General features: G+C 41.0%; 1 protein-coding gene across 1 annotated transcript; it reads left to right on the top strand.

The window, feature by feature from the left end:
* Window positions 1-425: 425 nt before the first annotated feature.
* IL22RA2 (interleukin 22 receptor subunit alpha 2) lies at window positions 426-17483 on the top strand. Its single transcript, XM_043457255.1, has 5 exons — window positions 426-486; window positions 4615-4750; window positions 7104-7282; window positions 15388-15554; window positions 16473-17483. The coding sequence occupies exons 1-5, from the start codon at window positions 426-428 to the stop codon at window positions 16620-16622; spliced, it is 693 nt and encodes a 230-aa protein (XP_043313190.1). The 3' UTR covers window positions 16623-17483.
* Window positions 17484-21761: the final 4278 nt, after the last annotated feature.

Here is a 21761-nt window from a genome sequence, read left to right as displayed (position 1 = left end):
GGGCCCTGATCACTGCAACCACCAAGCCCGTTACTCAGAATCACTGGCAGCCCCTCTGCCCCCTCTGTCAGATGCCGTTCAGGCCTCCTCCACTCACCTGCAAGAACCTTGCATAATTCCTCACCCTGCCTGCCCTCCAGCCCACCAGCCCTCACTGTTCTGCCTTTTCTCAGCTAGCAAAGCTCCCGAGAAAAACAAGCTTCCACATTAAAGTGGCTTAACTGACAATATTTTTGAAATGATTCTTAATACTTATTCCTCTCAAATTATAATACACGAACAGGATGGAATCGTATTTACTTCAAGAAGCATGGTTAAAACCAAAAGGGGATCTTTGAGCGAGAGGATTCTGGTTTCCTCTCTTGTCCAGAGCTGTCGTCTCATTGAGGTGAACGCTGGCCACCCAGCCAGTCACACTCGCAACCATGACGCCGAAATGTTGCTTTCTAGGCTTCCTCCTCAGTGTCCTCCTGCCTGGAGTGGTAGGTAAGTGCTTCCTTTCGTCCTAATTTCTCACAGCCTTATCAGAGTCTGCTGCTCCAGGGGGCCGTTAGACATGGCAGGGGCGCTTTTCTGGGCTCTGTAAAAATTTCAGCTCTCTCCCGTCACAAATCAGTCAGAACAGACACGGGGTCAGTTTCTCATTGTGCGAAGTCGCTTCAGTCGTGTCTGACTCTTTGTGACCCTGTGGACTGTAGCTCCCCAGACTCCTCTGTCCATGGGGATTCTCCAGGCAAGAATATTGGAGTGGGTTGCCACGCCCTCCTCCAGGGGATCTTCCTGACCCAGGGAGCAAACCCACGTCTCTTGCGTCTCCTGTGTTGGCAAGCGGGTTCTTTGCCACTAGCACCCCCTGGGAAGCCCACAGTTTCCCTCTATAGCCTGAATAAATACAAGCAGACTTCATGAGTAGCTACTAAAGAGGAGGCACTCTAGTGGGTTCAAAAAACTCCACACAGGACAAATACACACCCTTCTCTGTCTCCTTAGCATTTCTTTCAACTTCAAGGGACAAGCAGCACTCCTAAACCAGACTGCCTGAATCTGGATTTCAACTCTGTCTCTTTATTATCTAGAAAAACTGGGCTGATTGGCTTAAACCTCCTCTGCCTCGATTTTTCCATCTGTAGAATGGGGATTGTAGGTCACTGTAAGGATTAAATGAGTTAATAATATATGCCAAGTGTTTAGCACAGTGCCTAGCATAGGATAGATCACAAACAACATGTGAGAATTTGCTGTTGGCATTCATGGAGAATTCTTCAAGAGCAGAGAGCATCTTGTCACACCAGCTTACCTCTGAGCAAAACCAAGAGGGCCCTCAGTTAACAGATGTGTACCTTTCAGTATAAGTGGCTCAACTAACTTTACCAGCATTCTACAGTTGCCCAGTAACTGATAATTTAAACACAACTCAAGCCTCCATTTCCCAGAAATGTGTGGATTTGAGTAGACTATGCCTTTGGTCATACCAAGGATTCAATTAAAAGAATATGACAGGAATTCAAGTGTCACCAAAATGACCTTGGTGCTGCATCTTACCGACCTTAGGCAAATCACACAACTTCTTTAGACGTCAGTTTTCCCATCTGTAAAACGTACTAATAAAAGTACCTATCTTATTGGGTGGTTGTAAGAATGAAAAAAGAGATAGAGCTTTGCGCACGGTGCCTGATAGATGTTTAATGTTCAAAATATGTTTAAATATGAATGCCAGCCAGGAAGAGGAGGAAGAGGGCAAAAAGGAGTAATATCTTTGACTTCTCACCGTTCTGCTTCCTCCATTAACCCCTGTCCCCCCAGGCTTTGCTCTTGGTTTGCTGTAGCCGCTGAGAGGCAGGCTCTAGAGCCAGACAGCCTGGGTGTAAAATCAGCCTCACTGTCTGCCACATTGTCCGCTCTTTTACTCCCCAAGGCTTGGATTTTGGTCTGTAAGAGAAAGACCATAATATTATCCTTTTCATAGGTGAACTGGGCAGATTCAATGAGTTCTTGCAGGAAAAGACCTGTGGTATTTTGCACAGAGAGCTTGTTATTTTCTTTGATGGTGCTTACCAACGCTGCTACAAAAATAAGAGAAGTCTGAAGACAGACGAGACTAAGGACACTGGACCATTTGTCCTCAGGATAGCAGATCAACTGTAGGCAGGATCTTTAGGAAACTGTGCCTATCACTTCCTATCAACTCCTGAAAACTGTCCAAGTTTCTATGTGCTAAATATGATTGATCCGATAGTGACTTGCGTGAGCGAAACCAGTCATGGCATTTGACTCTTTTCAAGTGATATGTTCTTGTACTTTGGACGAAAGGAAGTCCAAAAAAGTAAAAAATAAGCAAAAACCAAATAAAAGCATTGACACTATGTGGTTGGTAAAAGTAAATACCTAAGGAAACAGCCTCATTCCTTAGACAATAACACACATTTTATGTATTTGTTTACTTTTGGCTGTGCTGGGTCTTCCTCGCTGCTTGCAGGCTCTCTCTAGCTGCGGTGAGCAGGGGCGGCTGTCTAGTTGCAGTAGGTGGGCCTCTCATTGTGACGGCTCCTTTGTCGAGGGGCAGGGGTTCCAGGGTATGCGGGCTGAGCAGTTGTGTGCACGGGCTTCGTTGCCTCACAGCATGTGGGATCTTCCCAGGCCAGGGATCAAACCTGTGTCCCCTGCATTGGCTGGGGGATTCTTAACCACTGGACCACCAGGGAAGCCCCAAGAATAACAAATTTCGAAAGTTCAAAGTAGAGATCATAGGCCTCAGAATATTCGCTTCCCTCTGAATGATATTTGAGCAAAGACTCGAAGGGGGTGAAGAAATGAGGCTTGTGGAAATCCAGAGAAAAGCATTCGAGGAAAAGGAAAGGGCCAACACGGAGACCTCAGATGGGGCCACGCCCAGCATGGTGGAGCAGGAGAAAGGAGGACACTCTGAAGAAGTCAGGGGGCAATTGGTAGAAGATGAGGAAAAGACAGATGGGGGAGACATGCTTCCTGACTCCTGCTTCTGCCTGTCTCCTAGCCTTCAGCAGAAACGTTGGGCCTGTCAGGAAAGCAAAGCTTTAATTCTGCCTCTTTTAGGTTTTCAGCTGGGACTCCCTTCTTTTTTTCTTTTTTTGCTTACACAATGTTACATGACAAATTTATTCAGTCAAAAAGTCAACTAGGACTCTAGCCAAAGATTAATAAAATAAAAACAGTTTATTGATGCATACATAGCACATCACCAGTGGGGAACTTAAATGAAGAGGAACTCAAAATGGCGTCTTAAAATCCCGGCTTCTGTAGCATCTTCAACAAAGAATGATATACCTGTGGAAACAGGACAGGACAAAGGAGAGCAGTTCCAGGCTTCCAAAGGTGGCAATCTGTGGGGAAGTAAATGCACGGGAGGAAACTAATGGAGTAAGTTTCATTTGCAGATTCTTCTAGTGTTTTCTTTCAGCTGGTAAGAGTCTGTCTCCAATAAAAGTAAAAGAAGAATTTATATGCCAGCTTCCTTGGTGGCTCAGAGGGTAAAGAATCCACCTGTAATGCAGGAGACTTGGGTTCAATCCTGGATTGGGGAGATCCCCTGGAGGAGGGCACGGCAACCCATTCCAGTATTCTCGCCTGGAGAATTCCACGGACAAAGGATCCTGGCGGGCTAAAGTCAGGGGTCACAAAGAGTTGGACATGACCGAGCAACAGCATAGCATAGCATTTAGGCAGAAAAGGGGGGATCAGGAGAGCTTTTACTGCATTGGCTGCTTCTCACTTGCCTTCAGCTCAAAATAGTTTTCATGTCAAAGAGACATTTCTGGGGGTGATATATTCTGGTTTCCTTCAGACTCCAGAAAAAAAAAAATTGTCAAAGATCTTTTATCTCCAGCAGACTAAAGGCTGGTAGACTGAGCTCTCGCGTCCCATGAATTGAGCAAGAAAGCGCAAACTGTGCCAGTGAGAAATTATGGCCATTCCTGTCCTGACCCCTGATGAGACTCCCCTCGGGGAATTTCCTGGCACGGGCAGTCTCCCTCCTTAGCCTGGACCAGTCACCTGAGCAATTGTGCTCGGGCACTTGGAGCCAGGATGCAGGCAGCTAAGAGGATCTACTCAGGAGTAGAACCAACATACGTGGAATAAAGCCAGGTCAACCAGAGAGGCAGAGGACAATGCGGCAGGACCTGGAGATGGAGGAAGAACCAGAGAAAGGAGGAATGAGTGCTAGGGTGAGGTCCTGGAGGCAGAACTGATCCCAGGCAAAAGCTTGAGGAGTGGCAATACAAGGCCTCCTAGGAAGATGGGCATCTCAGTCATTATATTTCATCACCACCAGGGACAGATCAAAAGACAGTATCTTCTAACTGCTGTTACTTCCTCTCCAGTTTAGGAGTGATGTGGGAAATTATCACATATGTTTTTACAGTCTGGATCACAACTGTTTTGAGACTTTAGCACGCATCAAAATCCATCACATCAAAGATCCAAAATGTGGATTTCTGGGCTCCACTTTCTACCACCTGCTCTTATAGCAACTATTCCAAAGAATCCCAATGGAGATATTACTACACTGAAAGTTATGGCTAATGACAATGGTGCTTGTATCAATGTTCAGTTTTGTCTCTCTTCTTATTATTTTAGAAACTCAGCCAGCCAACGAGTCTCTGAAACCTCAACGAGTCCATTTTCAATCCCGAAATTTTCACAACATTTTGCACTGGCAGCCTGGGCGGGCTTGTCTTGGGAACAACAGTGTCTATTTTGTGCAGTATAAAATGTAAGTAACCTGAGTCTCCTCCAGCGAGCAGATGGCTGCTGAGAGTCCATGTCCTAGAATGCGATGGCATGTCAGGGTCTGAGCTTTTGTTGGTTTCAGAAGGGTTGAGAAGAAGCAGAGATGGGGGCAGGAAAGTGTCTCCCCTGAAGGTGACACAAAATGCCTGATGATGTGCAGTCTGTGGAGGGAGGTACTTCATCCCTGGGAGACCCCACTGAGGCCTCACAGGCTCAGCCTTCAGCTTCACAATAGACTCTTACTGCACATTTGTCCACCAAGTACTGGAAGAGATTTGTTTAGCATATAATAAGTACTCAATCTCAATTAAACTGATGCTATTGATAGTTGAAAAAGACGTTGTGGGACACATGCAAGTGGGTGTGTAAAGTATATTTTCAATTAAAAGTCTTTTTAAATTTAGAGTGAGTTTGCTATTTAGAAAAGTCCTTTTAAAACTGAATACCTCCTGTAAACATGGACGCAAATTGGAACACACCACGGCCTGTTCCTCCTGCATGATCTTCAGGCTAATTCTGATGGATCAATGCAAAAACTCAGATATAATCTACTCCTTTCCAGGATCGAGGCCTGGGAACAGAAGTTTCTGATTTGCAGACGGCAGATTTTCCCCTTCGCACATCTTGCTCTGGGCAGGGTGGGGCATTGGGGTACAAGGTGGGAGTTGAGGCTCTTCCTTCTCTTTCACAGATTGAGATGCTAGTTGAACATGAGGCAGGCAATATTACTGTTAAGCTTTTATGGTTTTCTATTAGAAATTCAGAAGATCAGGTGCAGCTATGGACCAAAATGGCAGCTTTTGTGCCATAAATTCATTCCTGTCTCTCTAGCATGGGATAGATTCAGGTCAAATTTTTCCATTAATCAATCTCTCTAACTTCAGAAGGACTATCTCCAAAAGTCTCTCAGGCTTGGTGGCTTTTTTCAACATGTTTTGTGGAGCAGTTATAAACTTTATGAATCTTTATGATAAAAATTTCTCCACTTCTAAAATGGACTTGTGCATCTATTTTGGAAATGCTCCTTGCATATAGGAAGTGGGGATCGATGATCTTTCTATTCTTCCCCTTTAGGCAGTATAAACATGTTCAAAATGAGCCTATTTGTGGTTCAATATGAACAGTGGATTAGAAGTTGTTTTACCATGAAATTAATGAAGATTAGACTTTAGGGCCCAATGGATGAATTTCATAGTTCTAATTCTTTTTCTTAAATAGAGCTCCCAGACTTGTATAAAATTCAGAATATCTGGATCCCTTCCTACCCATGCGGTATTTTCAGTAGCACGATGCAGATTTATATTTTTGAAATTTTTTGCTTTCGGTCTATCCAGTTCTCATGGATATACTGTTAGTATCTATCCCCTTTGGAATAGGACAAAAAATAAGGTATTATACCAAAAAGAAGCCAGTCGTTATAGCTAAATTTAGCTAGCAAAGACAATGTCTCATCAATAAATAAGAGTTAGAAAACATTAAACTGTGTTCAATATATGTTATTGGTTCTGCCCATATGGTATCTTTTGATATAATGAAACTATTGTCAACATATAGTTTGCAGAGTACAAATACCATCAATGTTCCTCTTTATATGACTATAGAATTATATTTCAAGTCCTTCAACAAATACTTTGGGGGCTTTTCTCCCCAGCATCTAATCCCTCCTCTGTTCCCACCATCACCTTATTGCGTTTTCTCTGATCTGTGACTGGTAATCTTCCTTTTTGCTGTTACACCATCCCAGAGTGTTAGGCTGAATCACTGTATCTGGCTCTTTGACTCATTATCTTCTCTTCTTGGGTTCTCCTCCCTCCCTCCCAGCCTCTAATTGCAAAACTCCTTAGCTAACCCTCACTACCACCCCTGCTCAGTTGTCAAAAAAGAGATTGACCGTAGGTGTTGGGTAAACATCACCTGAGATGAAAAGTGGTAGCAACTTCTCAGAACCAGCCGCGTTACTCAACAGCAGGCTGATGAGAAGTGAGGAAAACCACAAAGCGCTGAAACCTCAGGAGCCTGAAGGACGTAGTCAAAAATGGAAGTTGGTTAGACACCAGCAGAAAAGCTTCCCTAGGTACTAAGAACCCAAAAACCCTTATGCTAGGGATACAGAAGGTTATCAGGCTTGAATTGATCTTTCAACAAGATAGCACTTTGATTAACGAAAAGAAAAAAATTTTAAAGAGACTTAAGAGCAACTGTCAACCTTCACAGGGGTGCTGATATTGGAGGACAAATGCCAACCAGTCTGAAAACTGAATAGACTGGGGAAAAAAAACTGAAGACCCCTCCGGTGGAATAAAGGAACTCAGATTTTTGTCTTTTTCTGTCTCTAGGTACGGAGAGAGACAGTGGAAAAATAAAGAGAACTGCTGGGGGATTCAAGAGTTCTTCTGTGACCTTACCAATGAAACGTCAGATATATGGGAACCTTATTATGGGAGAGTGAGGACAGCTCTGGCTGGGATCCACTCAGGCTGGACCATGACACAGCGGTTCACTCCATGGTGGGAAAGTGAGTTCCATTGCATTTCTTTGCATTTGCTTTCCCTGACCTTGAATAGCCCTCATGGAGCCTGGCTAGCTAGCTACCAGGCCCTGGGCTTTGCTGAGGTGCACACCATCATCTCATTTGATCTCATTCTCAGAACAACTCTAGCAGATGGGTTTTACTGTTCTCATTTACAGTCCAGAAAATCAAGGGACAGAGTCTTTGGAAGTAGCCCAGGCCTCACAGCCTGTATAAGCCAAGTCGGGATTCAAAATGGGCTGCATCTGATTACAGAGCTGACACTCCATCTTACTGCCAGGATGTTGCCGCCTAGAAAAAAAAGTATTTCTATATAGCAGAAAAGATTCATATTGCCCTTCCTAAGCACGAGGGTTACGTTCTTGAAAATACACATTAGACAATTTTTCTATTGAGAAAATTAAGGCTTTTAGTTACCTCTCCAAAACAGGAGAACCAAAATGCTCTCTTGTATCCATTTCTCAATAATATTTGTTCTCCTTCTAATTTAGTCATAATCTCAGCATAATGTATTATAACTTATGATGAAAATTATTTAAAAAAACTAACAGACCTCATATAAAATAGTAGACAAAATGTATGAGAAAAATGTGTCTAAAGTGTTTGTACCAAGATATGCATAACAAAACAAGAATGAAACTATGGATATTATAGTCCTCACAATGCAACTAGTCATGAAGCTGCAGTTAGTATTTACATCTTTTCCTCTCATGATTAACTCAACATTTGCTTTCTTTTCAGCCAGCACCTCAGCCTTTCATTTTTCAGGAGTTTGTGTCCTTTTGCTCTTTCTTCTATTAGTTTAACATAGTCTACATTAATTTTTATCTCTGAATATAGGAGTTATATCAGAGGTGCCTGTTAGAATACCTAGCTTATTTGACCCCAATGTATATATAACAACTCTATTTCACTTTGATAATTGGAACCAGTCACCCTAGACACCTTTAACCTCCTTGTTGGTTAAATGGCTTAAAAATCTCCCAACCGTCAAGAGGCAACCTTAACTTCCAATTCTTCGAAATCATTGTTGTTATAACCCAGAAGAATGAAAGGATTAAGTGTATGGGAAACAAACCATTTGATGAATCATTCACTGTGTTCAAAAGTGAGAATTGCCCCTCCATCTTTCACTTCTTATATCCTACACCAATGAATTCTGTCCATGGAAGAAATAGCACCATTTATTGGTCATATTTCATATGAATAGAGTCACATAATATATGATCTTTTGTGACTGGCTTTCTTCATTTAGCATTTCATGTTTTCAAGATTCATTAATGTTGTAATGTATATTAGCGCTTCATTCCTTCTTGCTGCTGAAAACATTGCAGTGCCTGAATACACTGCATTTTTTTAATACTTTCCTCAGTTGATGCATATTTGTTTGAGTTATTTCCACCTTTATGCTACTATGAATAAAGTTCCTGCAAACACTCATATACAAGTTTTTGGGTTAACATGTTTTAATTCTCTTAGGTATATACCTAGAAGTGGAATCACTTGGACACCTTATAGCTTTGTGTTTAATCATTTGAGAAAATGCTGCATTGTTTTCCAAAGCAGATGCACCATTTTCCATTCCCATCAGCAGAGTATGAGGGTTCCTGTTTCTCCACATCCTCAGCACCACTATCTGACTCTTTGATTATAGCAGTCCTAGTGGATATGAAGTGGTCTCTCATGTGATTTTGATTCGCATTTCCCTGATGATTAGTGATATTGAGCATCTTTTCATGTGTTTATTGGCCTTTGGCATATCTTCCTTGGAGCAATGTCTATTCAGACCCTTTGCTCATTTTTAAATTGAATGCTTTGTTTTTAATCACTGAGTTTGAAGGTTTTTTATGTATTATGGACAACAGTATCTTATCAGATATGTGATTTTCAAGTATGTTCTCCCATTATGTGTTTTCTCTTTGAGTTTTCTAGATGGTGTCATTTGAAGCCCCAAGTGTTTAACGCTGATGAAGTCCAGTCCACTTTTTTTTTCTCTTGTTGCTCATGCTTTTGGCATTATATCTCAGAATCCTTTGCCAAATCTAAGGCTATGAACACTTATCCTAAGTTTTCTTCTAAGAGTTTTATAGTTTAGCTCTTACATTTAAATCTTTGATCCATTTTGTGTTCACACAGTAGTATTCTGAGTCCCCAAGGATTACGAAGTTATGACCAACCTAGACAGCATATTAAAAAGCAGAGACATTACTTTGCCAACAAAGGTCCTTCTAGTCAAGGCTATGGTTTTTCCAGTAGTCATGTATGTATGTGAGAGTTGGACTATAAAGAAAGCTGAGTGCCAAAGAATTAATGCTTTTGACCTGTGGTGCTGGAAAAGACTCTTGAGAGTCCCTTGGACTACAAGGAGATCAAACCAGTCAATCCTAAAAAAGGGAGGATAAATCTTAAAAGGAGACTGAAAAGAAACAGCCAAAGACGTAGGAGGAAATCAGGGGACTGCTTTATTTGTGAGTATCTCAAAGAGAGAGAAGTCAATGAATACAACAGAGCTACGAGGTCAAGTAACCTTAAATTGGCCATTGTAACGCAATCGCAGTCCAGTGAAAGGGCTGATAATGGTCTCTGAGTCACAAAGTCCTCCATCATAAATCACAGATCAGGAGCCCTTATGAAGTCTGTAAGTCAGGTTCACTGGTATTCCTAGGCCAATGCTTGAAATCATGTGCTTCATCTGTATGTAGGATCAAATAACACATTAGACGACCAGAATCTAAAATAATGAGTCGATACATTCCAAGGACGAGGTCTGTATGCACATGATTCAAGGAAAATTCTTCAACAGTCACAACTTGGGCCAGAAAGAACGAATATTACTAGGAGAAAATCAGTTACGCATATCGTGCTATGCTGTGCTTAGCTGCTCAGTTGTGTCCGACTCTTTGTGACCACATGGACTGTAGCCCCCCAGGCTCCTCTGCCATGGGGATTCTCTAGGCAAGAATACTGGAGCGGTTGCCATGCCCTCCTCCAGGGGATCTTCCCAAAGTAGGGATCAAGCCCAGATCTCCCACATTGCAGGCAGATTCTTTACTGTCTGAGCCACCAGGGAAGCCCATGAATATTGGAGTGAGTAGTCTATCCCTTCTCCAGGGGATCTTCCCAACCCAGGAATCGAACAGGGGTCTCCTGCATTGCAGGCGTATTCTTTACCAGCTGGGCTACCAGGAAGCCTATACATATCATACTGGCCTACAAAACTGACTCATGCTTCTCACCTTTCTTTTTTTTTTTATGCTTTTCACCTTTCAAGTGATAAGCAGGAGGTCTATGGGCACCAGAATTTGGAGTATGAAAACCATAAACAGAATTAAATATCAGCCACTTTGCATGATTAAAATGTAAACAAACAAGAATTCCTTCTTCAAGCAATTGGGCGAAGTTTCCAACATAGTTGAAAAGTGAATTAACTTTTTTTTGGTTACAAATTAAAATGAATTCCCCTTTTCTAAGAGGCTTAGAAATTCTGAATATAATATACCACATTCTCTTAACTCTGTAGAGGAACATGAAAGAAAAGAAAGAAAATCCCCAGGTGCCAAAACAAAGCAGCTAGAAGCCAGTGAAGAAACAAAGTGAAGTCCCACTGCCCTGAGGACATTTGCCCAATTTAGTAACTAGTAGTAACTAGACCCTGGCAGGGGAAACCGCCATTCCTGGAACAGAAGACATGTCATAGCCAGCACAACGTGGGGAGTGTATTTCCAGAAAATCTTGCCCCCACAAAGGGCTACACTCTCAATAAAAGTGCAGACAAGGAAAAAGCCCTTTAGAGAAACAAAGAAAGGTGTACGTTTCAGTCTTGACTGTTAGGAATCAAATGTTTCCTAAATTCAGAACGTTTAGAGATTCAAATACATACACCTTCATGTTCCAGAAAACACCACTTTGAGGCTGTACCAGACTGATGGTGCCATGGAAACCTTGCAGAAGCAAGTGCTCAAACCCAAGTTCAGAAGGAGCAGTACACAGATGAGGTCATGTGATCCATGTCCATGGTGCCGTTCTGTAGAGTAACCACTGTCTGTTTAATGAAGGAGACTGGATCAATTGGAAAAATAAGAAATCTTGGTTCTCTACATCCCTCATTCTCAAAATCAAGTATGGCAGAATGAAAACAGTGAAACTTGGCAACTACAGACTGTGGGCCAAACTTGACCTGCTTCTGTTTCTATAAAATCACGTTTTTTTTTTTTTTTATTTTATTTATTTTTTTTTTCCAGTGGGTTTTGTCATACATTGATATGAATCAGCCATGGATTTACATGTATTCCCAATCCCGATCCCCCCTCCCACCTCCCTCTCCACCCGATTCCTCTGGGTCTTCCCAGTGCACCAGGCTGGAGCACTTGTCTCATGCATCCCACCTGGGCTGGTGATCTGTTTCACCATAGATAGTATACATGCTGTTCTTTTGAAATATCCCACCCTCACATTCTCCCACAAAGTTCAAAAGTCTGTTCTGTATTTCTGTGTCTCTTTTTCTGTTTTGCATATAGGGTTATCGTTATCACCTTTCTAAATTCCATATATATGTGTTAGTATGCTGTAATGTTCTTTATCTTTCTGGCTTACTTCACTCTGTATAATGGGCTCCAGCTTCATCCATCTCATTAGGACTGGCACCCCAATGTTCATAGCAGCACTGTTTATAATAGCCAGGACATGGAAGCAACCTAGATGCCCATCAGCAGATGAATGGATAAGGAAACTGTGGTACATATACACCATGGAATATTATTCAGCCATTAAAATCACATTTTATTGCAGCAAAGTCACCCCCATTCATGCACACTTTGTTTGTGACTGCTTTCACGCTACAATGGTAAAGTCAAGCAGGTACAACGGAGACATATATGGCTCATGTATGCGTGTGTGCGCCCAGTCACTTCGGTCATGTCTGACTCTTCGGGACCTTATGGACTATAGCCCCCAGACTCCTCTGTCTATAGGTTTCTCGAGGCAAGAATACTGGAGTGGGTTGCCAAGCCCTCCTCCAGGGGATCTTCCCAATCCAGAGGTTGAACCCACATCTCTTATGTCTCCTGCATTGGCAGGCAGGTTCTTTTACCTACTGAGGCAGCTGGGAAGCCCCATATAGGGCCCAGAAAGCCTAAATATCTATTATTTGGCCCTTTACAGAGAACTTTTGCTGACTTCTATAAAATAACATGGGAATCCCTGATGGCTCAGGGAAATCCCATGGACAGAGGAGCCTGGTGGGTTGCAAGAGTTGGACACAACTTCAGCAACTAAACCACCACTGTAAAATAACATAGAAGAATATTTTTATAATTTGGAGATAGGTAGACTCCCCAAAGTACTAATGAAGAAGGAAATGACTGATAAATTGGACTACACTAAAATTATGAACTTCTGATTATCAAAATATGACATTAAAATGATGAAAATGCAAGCCACAGAGAGAAAATATTCACAATGCATGTTTTCAAAAAAGGACTATGTCCACAATGTACAAAGAACTCTTACACATCAATAATAAGGGGCAAAAGACTTGAACAGTCTTTTCATAAAAGGGAACATTCAAATGTCCAATAAACATGAAATTCCACTAGTCAGTAGGGAAATGCAACTTGAAAACACAATTAACTGGTACCACACACTTACTAGAATGACCAAAATTAAACTTTTTTAAATATAATAATGTCAAGTGAAAAACAGAATCTTTCATATACTGCTGATGGGAATAAAAATGGTGTCTTTACTGTGGGGAAAATGTAAGGGTTTATAAAAGTTAAACATATATAAACTCTATTACCCAGAAATTTCACCCTTAGTTATAGTCCCAACAAAATGCTTGTTTTCCAAATTACATACAAAAGAATGTTCATGAAACTTTACTCAGAATATCCAAAAACTAAAAACAAACTAAGAGTCTGTGAATAACACAATGGATGAACTGTATTATTCATACAGTTAAATACCACACAGCAATCAAAAAAACAAATTCTTGATACATGCATCATGGATGGATATGTATGCATTAGACTGCCAAGGCCACCACAGCCAAGTACTACAGGCTAGGTGGCTCAAACAATAAAAGTTTATTTTCCTATAGTTCTGGAGGCTAGACATCCAAGATCAAGGTATCCACAGGTTTGGTTTCTTCTGAAGCCATTCTCCTCGACCACCTCACTCACTGTGTCCTTGCATGGTCAGCCCTCTGTATTCAATCTTATAAGGATTCCAGTCATATTGGATTAGGGATCACCCATATGACTTCATTTTATCTTAACTGTGTTTTTTTTAAGATCCGGTCTCCAAATACAGTCATATCCTGAGGTGCTAGGGTTAGGACTTCAACCTATGAGTCTGAGGTGGGGCATAATTCAGCCCATAATTATATACATACAAATAAAAGTGAAAGAGTGAAACAAGCCAGACAGACAAAAAAGTGTGTGTTGCATGATTCCGAAAACAAATGTACATGGCAATAAAAGCTAGGACAATTGTGGTTATTCTCTGGGGTTAAGTAATTGGAAAACACATGGAGTTTTCTAGGGTGCTGTTAATGTCCTTGTTCTTATCTGGGTGGTAGCTGTACAGGTGTGTTTATCTGTAAAGATTTATTTAGCCATATTTTCATGATTTATTTGCCTGCATCTGTCTTATAGGTTGATAAAAAAAAAGTTTATTTTAAGTTTAAAACTTCAAACCAAAGCAACAAAAATGAGTACCAACTTTCAACATGTATTCACAATAAAAACACAAGGAAGCAGATCAACACGAGCAAGTCTGTAAGGAACAAGCACTTGGCTGGACCAACGCTTTAAGGATTTGTATTATTGAAAGCAGATAATAAAATAAATAAGTTTAAAGTACTAATAGAGGAGAATAAAAACATAGTCAAAGGACAAAATATTACTAAGACCAAATAGACTGGAAAGTACTCAAATAGAACTGATAGAAATAAAAATATATAATCAATGAAATTAAAAATTTGATTTTAGGAGGAGTTAAAGATCAGTTTTGGAGAAGGAAATGGCAACCCACTCCAGTATTCTTGCCTGGAGAATCCCATGGAGAGAGGAGCGTGGTGGGCTACAGTCTATGGGATCACAAAGAGTCGGACTTGACTGAAGTGACTTAGCATGCACACACTCAAAGATCAGTTTAGAAATGCTGTTGTTCAGTTGCTAACTGGTCTCCAACTCTTAAATCAATGGACTAGAAGACAGCTCTGAAGAAACCATTCAAAATACTGAGAAAAAAAGATGGAAAAATAAAAAAGAAATTAAGACATGGAAAAATCAAATAAGAAATAGTGACAGATATTGAACTGAAATTCTAGAATAAAAGCATATGTATCCCAATCTCTATATCGACTTATCTATAAATCTATTGATCATGGCTTATTTTCAAGAATTATAAAAGATAGAAATCTACAAACTAAAAACACATAATGAATGCCAAACAAGAAAACAACAACAAAATCAATTAATGAATTAATTCATTTAGAATTACTAAATGAATTTAATTTGCTAAATTAAATTAAATTGACCTTAAACCCTGCCTGCAAATAGTTAATCTGGGGGAAATTAAAGTGACAGTTTATTTGGTTTTCTTTCCCAGTTAATGATCATCTGGTTATTGACCCCAAAATTCAAGAAACAAAAATTCTCTCTCAATCCTTCTTCAGCTACTCCATAGTATATAACATAGTTCCACTGAAATAATCTTATACAAACAAGTCTTCAAATGATTTTAAAGCTGCTTTGAAATTTTACCTATTTAAGGACCTAGAAAATATTTGCCTTATGCTAAGAATATTCACCCAAATAACTTTTTATAGTTCATTTTCTGAAACAATCATTGCAGGCTGTGGAAGTGATTGATAAATGGCCTCTTAAAGCTGATTCAGAATACATCAGTCTTTGCAAATAAAAAACCATCTTCAAAGAAACCTCTCAGATATTTATATTTTGAGTGTCACCAGTATCCCTCCATGATAACTTTTGCCTGGTCCCTGAATTTAATAATGATTTGTTATTATTGTGTTCATGTGAAATATTACATTTTGAGTGATTTGTCAAAATTTCCTATTCTTTCAGCAAAAATAGATCCTCCAGTCATGAGTATAACCCAAGTTAATGGATCTTTGTTGGTAAATCTCCATGCTCCCAACTTACCATACAGAGACCAAAAAGGGGAAAATGTATCAATGGAATACTATGAGCTAGTATATCGAGTCTTTGTAATTAACAATTCACTGGAAAAGGTAAGTTCAGATAGATAAATTTGGTATTTTTTCTTTTAAGTAATTTTCTAGCCATGAAACAGGTCCTATCTTTTGCTACTCTATCCCCTCTCATTTTTCCTTATCTTTTTTTTCCTTCTCCCTTTCACCCTCTTTGATAAGCAATTGATGGTTACCATCACCATCAGAATTGTGTGCATGCTTGCACCTTTTTGATCTCTCAGTTGGTTTCCATTTGATCTTCCCTGTATAACTAAAGATTGCTATTAACAATATTCAATTCCATTTGGTCACAAATATTCATTTTTATGGAATCTTTACACACCTTTTAAAGTGGCTTTTGGATCAGAGCATTCCAACTTTGCTATGATATTACAATCTCCCATTAGTGCCTTTATTTTGGTCTGGGGGTTAACTGAATGTTCCCCTTTTTGATATCCATCTAAGACAGGGTTCCTTTGGCTGTAAAAACATCAGAAACCCATTCAAACTGGTTCAAATAGGAAAGTGGAGGGGAGAGGAAGATTTTTACTAAGAGGTAAAGATCAATCTTAAGACAGCCGGAAGCAAGAAATAAAGTGCTGCCAGGCTTTATAATGACTGGGAGGGAGAACTGGAGAAGTAGGTCACACGTCTACCGTTGTTTCCAAGTCCACTCCATTCTCCTCACTGCGCAACTCAAATCCTTAAAAAGAGACTCTGACCACGGGGGCAGTCAACGGACACCTCTCAGGAAGGAGTCGCGCGGCGCCTGCGCAGCCACGTGACCTGTCCCTTCTGTCTGGGAACGAGGACTCGGGAGATGGAGGGTGTGTCTGGGAGGAAGCTCTACAGCCCACGACTACTGTGGCCATGAACAACTCGGTTTTATCAAACATAGAGCAAGCCAATGACTTACTGAAAGCTGTTTATCATCTCATTTTCCCCCCTTGTGTGCAGGAGCGAAAGGTGTATGAAGGAGCTCGCAGAGTTGTTGAAATTAAAGTTCTCTCGCCTCACACCGGTTACTGCGTAGTGGCTGAGATATACCAGCCCATGTTAGACAGAAAAAGCCAGAGAAGCCGAGAGAGATGCGTGGAAAGTCCTTGAAGTGCTCCGCAGAGTGCAGTTCAAAGCTCCCTGAGAATGGGACGACTTGTTTTGAAGAATCTTATTGAAAGCCATTCTCATATTTTCTTTTTTTTTTAATTGAAGTATAGGTGATTTACAATGTTACAATGCTAGTTTTTATATTTTCATAACACAGTGCTCATCATTATACTTCAGGGACTTCTTTATTTAATAGTTCTTTCTTCTTTTATATTGTATTTGTAAATTAAATTTAAGCAGCACCTTTCCCCACCCCACCCCCAAAATCATCAGAATTTAGAGTCCGAGAACAAAGGACTCTCTGAAATACAGTTTCTGACTCTAACATCTCTAACATAATCTCCATTCTTCCAAGTCTGCTAGATAAAAACTAAAGAACCAAAGAGGTGTAGGCATTTAAAAAAAATGTTGTTGAATAAATTTTTAAAAATAGTTTTACAAACAAGTGATCCAGATAAATCCTTTTTCAGTCTCTATTGACAGTTTACGTGACATAGGTAATTCAACTTTCACATAAGTGGAATTTTTATGTGAAGAAGTATTTTCCCATATGTTTCTATTTTATATGAATATACTTCAAAGACATTCACTTTCCATTATATAACATTCCTACTTAATGAACCAATATTTTATTTTAAGGTCTACCCTATGTAAATAAGAATGGTATTTTTAAAAATTTCTCACAATCTCTGGATTAATATCTAAATAGTTTATCAACAATAACATCTAAATACCAAAGAAAGCCTACTCAATAAAACTTCCCTCATTTAGCACATACTCACATTAATATTCAGAGAAGGCAATGGCACCCCACTCTAGTACTCTTGCCTGGAAAATCCCATGGATGGAGGGGCCTGGTAGGTTGCAGTCCATGCCGTTGCTAGGAGTCGGACACGACTGAGCAACTTCACTTTCACTTTTAACTTTCATGCATTGGAGAAGGAAATGGCAACCCACTCCAGTATTCTTGCTTGGAGAATCCTAGGGACGGGGGAACCTGGTGGGCTGCCGTCTTTGGGGTCGCACAGAGTTGGACACAACTGAAGTGACTTAGCAGCAGCAGCAGCATATTAATATTTTTTTTCTGTTTTTGTTTCCATTTTTAATACTGCCTGAGAAGACTATATCCTTATTCTCAAAATCAGGAATAATAATTTTTAGCAACAAGTTAAAAAATAATGCCTAACTCTAATTTATACCACACTTATTACCCAGCCCTTCCAGTGAAGGGTCTCCTGCCAGTGGGGTCTTCATTATCTCTGCATACAAGGATCTTTTGAATGACAGTTTGACTGGGGACATAGGGGATGGTTGGGGACAAGGTAGAGAAGTTGGTTTGCAGCTGAAAGCATAGCATGGGTGGTGGGTTTATTAGGGAAAGGAGCTGGTGCTGACAGAGATTGTAGGGCCATTAAAGTCCCCCAACAACCTTCTAACAGCTCCATGTCCCCAGTGAGTAAAGGTCTATGACCTTGGGCTCAAGTGGCCTTCCTCACTTTGGGCTCAGCCTTGTATATGTGTTTAAAGTCGTCTTTCTTGCGAAACAACATGAATTGGAGAACCTTTATACAATTTCTCATAAACATTGTTCAAAATGTGACAGAAGTATAGAGTTTCTGGTTTTACCCAGTTACATGTATGCATGTATGCTCAGTTGTGTCTGACTCTGCAACCCTGCTGGACTGTAGCCTGCCAGGCTCCTCTCTCCATGGAATTTCCCAGGCAAGAATACTGGATTGGGTTGCCATTTTCTACTCCAGGGATCTTCCCGACCCAGGGATCGAGCCTGTGTCTCCTGAGTCTCCTACATTGGCAGGCAGAGTCTTTACCCCTGAGCCACCTAGACAATAATAAACATTAAAAAGTATTCAGAAATGCAAGGAGGGAGATGGGAAGAGAGAAAGAGCTAGAGAATTAGCTTCACTGCTTTTCTATAAAGTTATAAAAAGTGAATTTGAGCATACATCTCAAAACAAAAGTTATTTAATCTGTGTTTTTGAATTATGCTTTTTTGGGGGGTTTACTGTCCTTTTGAGGGGCAATTAACAGCAATGGGATGGGTTGGGAGTAAGGATTACACATGGCCAATAGCATTTAAGTTTTTGAAGTTCAATATTCCTAAGGTCTAGCTTTAAAAAGTTATGATTGCCTCATGAAAGTTATTAGGTAGAATCAAGTTTTGTTTCATGTTTGCTATACTTTGTTTTTGCTTTCATGCTTAGGCATATGACTTGGGCATTCTTAAGCAACTATAAAATACCTTGTAACAAAAGATAAGTGTCATATTCTTCATCATTGTGTTAGGAATATATTGTCACACTATTTCAATCAATAAACTTTTTTATAATCTTGTCTCTGTATTAATTCCTTCACAGTTACAAAAAAACCACATCCATACACAAAAAGAAAGTAGGTAGTCTTAACATTGAACATTATGTACAAACTAAATTCATTTCTTTTGCTCAGTGCTCAGTTGCTCAATCGTGTCTGACTCTTTGTGACCCCCTAGACTGTAGCCCTCCAGGCTCCTCTGTCCATGGAATTCTCCACTTAAGAATTCTGGAGTGAGTTGCCATTTCCTGCTCCAGGGGGATCTTCCTGACCCAGGGATTGAACCCACACCTCTTGTGTCTTCTTCACTGGCAGGCGGATTCTTTACCACTGAGCCGCCTTCCTTTTAATTCCATGGGCCTGCCCAATTCTCTCATTGTGATGCCAACTTAGCAGAGTCAGGACTGCTATCCTCCTCCACCTGGAGTGGCCATTCTCTGCCCTGGAAGGCGGCATTACACCAACTCCTAGCATTCCCCAGTCTGGGGATCAAAGTAACAGTTCAGACATGCATCATACAGTGGAATCAGCACTTCCTTGTCCTCTTCCACACTCACGTCTTCTTTACATTGAGCACTCAAGCTTCCAGAAGAATCCTGATGCTGCTCCGCTGGCTGTTGACTGGGAGGAGCAATCAGGGGGCTCAGCATACTTAACCAGTCTCTGTTATGTTGGAGGGTCTCCTGTGGAGACATGGGTCAGCAGCGACTCACCCCCGGGACAGCGGCACCAGCAGCAGCAGTCCTGGGAGGTGCCCCTGGGCACAAGCCCTCCCAGAGATGGCCAAAAATCCCACCATAGAGTCTGTAGACTCCAGGGCTCAATAAATCTATTTTTTAATTAATTTTTATTAGAGTATAGTTACTTTACCAAGTTGTGTTAGTTTCTACTTATAGCAAAATGAGTCAACTATATATGTACATATATCCCTTTCAATAAATCTTTTAAATGTTTTGCTTTGTATTTTGAAATATCTATTATTTGGGTTTTTGAAGGATAGACTTGTGAAGTCTGTCAGATGAAATCCTAATTAGACTTGTTAGGCCCACACTAAGTTCCAGCCAGAAAGGAGCAAATGTTTTGAGCAGGACTTGAGGCATCATTGATCTTGAAAAATAAAAGTGAAAATGTTAGCTGCTCAGTCACGCCCGACTCTTTGCAAACCCATATACTGTAGCCCGCCAGGCTCCTCTGTCCATGGAATTCTCCAGGCAAGAATTTTGGAGTGGGTTGCCATTTCCTTCTCCAGGGGATCTTTCCAACCCAGGATCGAATCCCAGTCTCCTGCATTGGAGGCAGATTCTTTATCATCTGAGCCACTAGGGAAGCTCATCACTGATCTTGCCCTATGATCAAATGGCAATTCTACACTTCCAGGCTCTCAGGCCAAAAACTCTGGGGCCATCTTTGCTTCCCCCGTTTCAGTCACATCCCATATTCAATCTGTCAGGAAATTCTCTTGGATCTAAACTCCAAAATACAACATTTCTCACAACTACCTTATTCCAGGCCAACATCCTTTCTCATCTGGATGATTTCTAGAGCCACCTGGCTAGTCTTCCTCTTTGCTCTCATCTGGTCTCAGCAGGGTAGCTGGGTGATCTTCTGAACATAAATCAGGTCATGTCACTCTTCTCGTAATCCTCCAGTGCTTCCCCAACTCATAAAGGTAAAAAAAACCCCAAAGTTCTTATGGCCCCCTAGACCCTGGATGATCTAATTCCTTTGCTCATAATCTCTCAGACTTCATTTCCTGCTTTCAGCTATTCTCACACTGCTCCAGCACACTGACTCCACTGCCTGGCCCTCAAGTGAAAATGCTCTGGCCCCAGGGCCTCTGTACCAGCTGCTTCCTGGAGGGCTGTGCTAGAAATCCATAGGCTCATGCCCTCACCTCCAGCAAGTATTTACTGGAAGTTTGCATGACCAGTCAGGTTTCCCTGACCATTCAATCTAAAGTTGCAAACTGCCCGTTATCATTCTCTCTACTCCTCATTTCCCCCCACAGTCTTTAAACCACTTGATGCTCTGTAGTTTACTTATTTATCTTGTTTGTTGCTTGTCTTTCCCTCCTCCACTAGGGCTGTTATTTGGTTTGGTTTGGTTCCCACGGCTGTCTCTTCATTCCCTAGAACAGAACCAATGCACAGCAGATGCTCCATTTATATTTGTTGATAATTTAATGAAACAAGAGTAGAACCACTGAGATCATGGGAGAAGTGGTAAGGAGGACAGGAGGGGGTGGTTTTCTTATCCTTTTGTACAAGCTGCCACCTATCCTCCTCCATAAGTTAGTGTGAGAGAGCAAGCCACTCTTTACAAAGTTGCAATGATGGGGATAAGCAGAGAACAGTTTGTGGGCAGCTCTGAGCAGAGAGCTCTCCTGGAGTCACTGTTTCTTCTTCCAACTGAGTGTCCTTTCCTAGGCATTGTTTGTTCTGCTTGGATAGTGGTCAAGCCCAGAAGTCCCCTCCCAGATTTTCTTTAAAAGGATGGAAGGAGAGACATTGGGAATGTGAAAAAGGCATGCCCACTTTTTTGTTTTTTGTCCTTATTTTTTGAATTTATTATTTATTTACTTTCGACTACACTGGGTCTTCGTTGCTGCTGAGGCTTTTCTCTAACTGTAGAGAGTGAGGGCTCGTCTCTAGTTGTGGTGTATGGGTTTCCCATTGTGGTGGCTTTTCATTGCGATGGCTGCTCTTGTTGCAGAGCACAGGCTCTAGGCACACAGGCCTCAGTAGTTGCGGTACACTGGCTTAGTTGCCTTGCAGTATTTGGAATCTTCTCGGACCAGGGATTGAACCC

Source organism: Cervus canadensis, chromosome 33 (genome assembly GCF_019320065.1).
Source record: "Cervus canadensis isolate Bull #8, Minnesota chromosome 33, ASM1932006v1, whole genome shotgun sequence".
NCBI lineage: Eukaryota > Metazoa > Chordata > Mammalia > Artiodactyla > Cervidae > Cervus > Cervus canadensis.
This window is presented reverse-complemented; position numbering and strand designations above follow the sequence as displayed.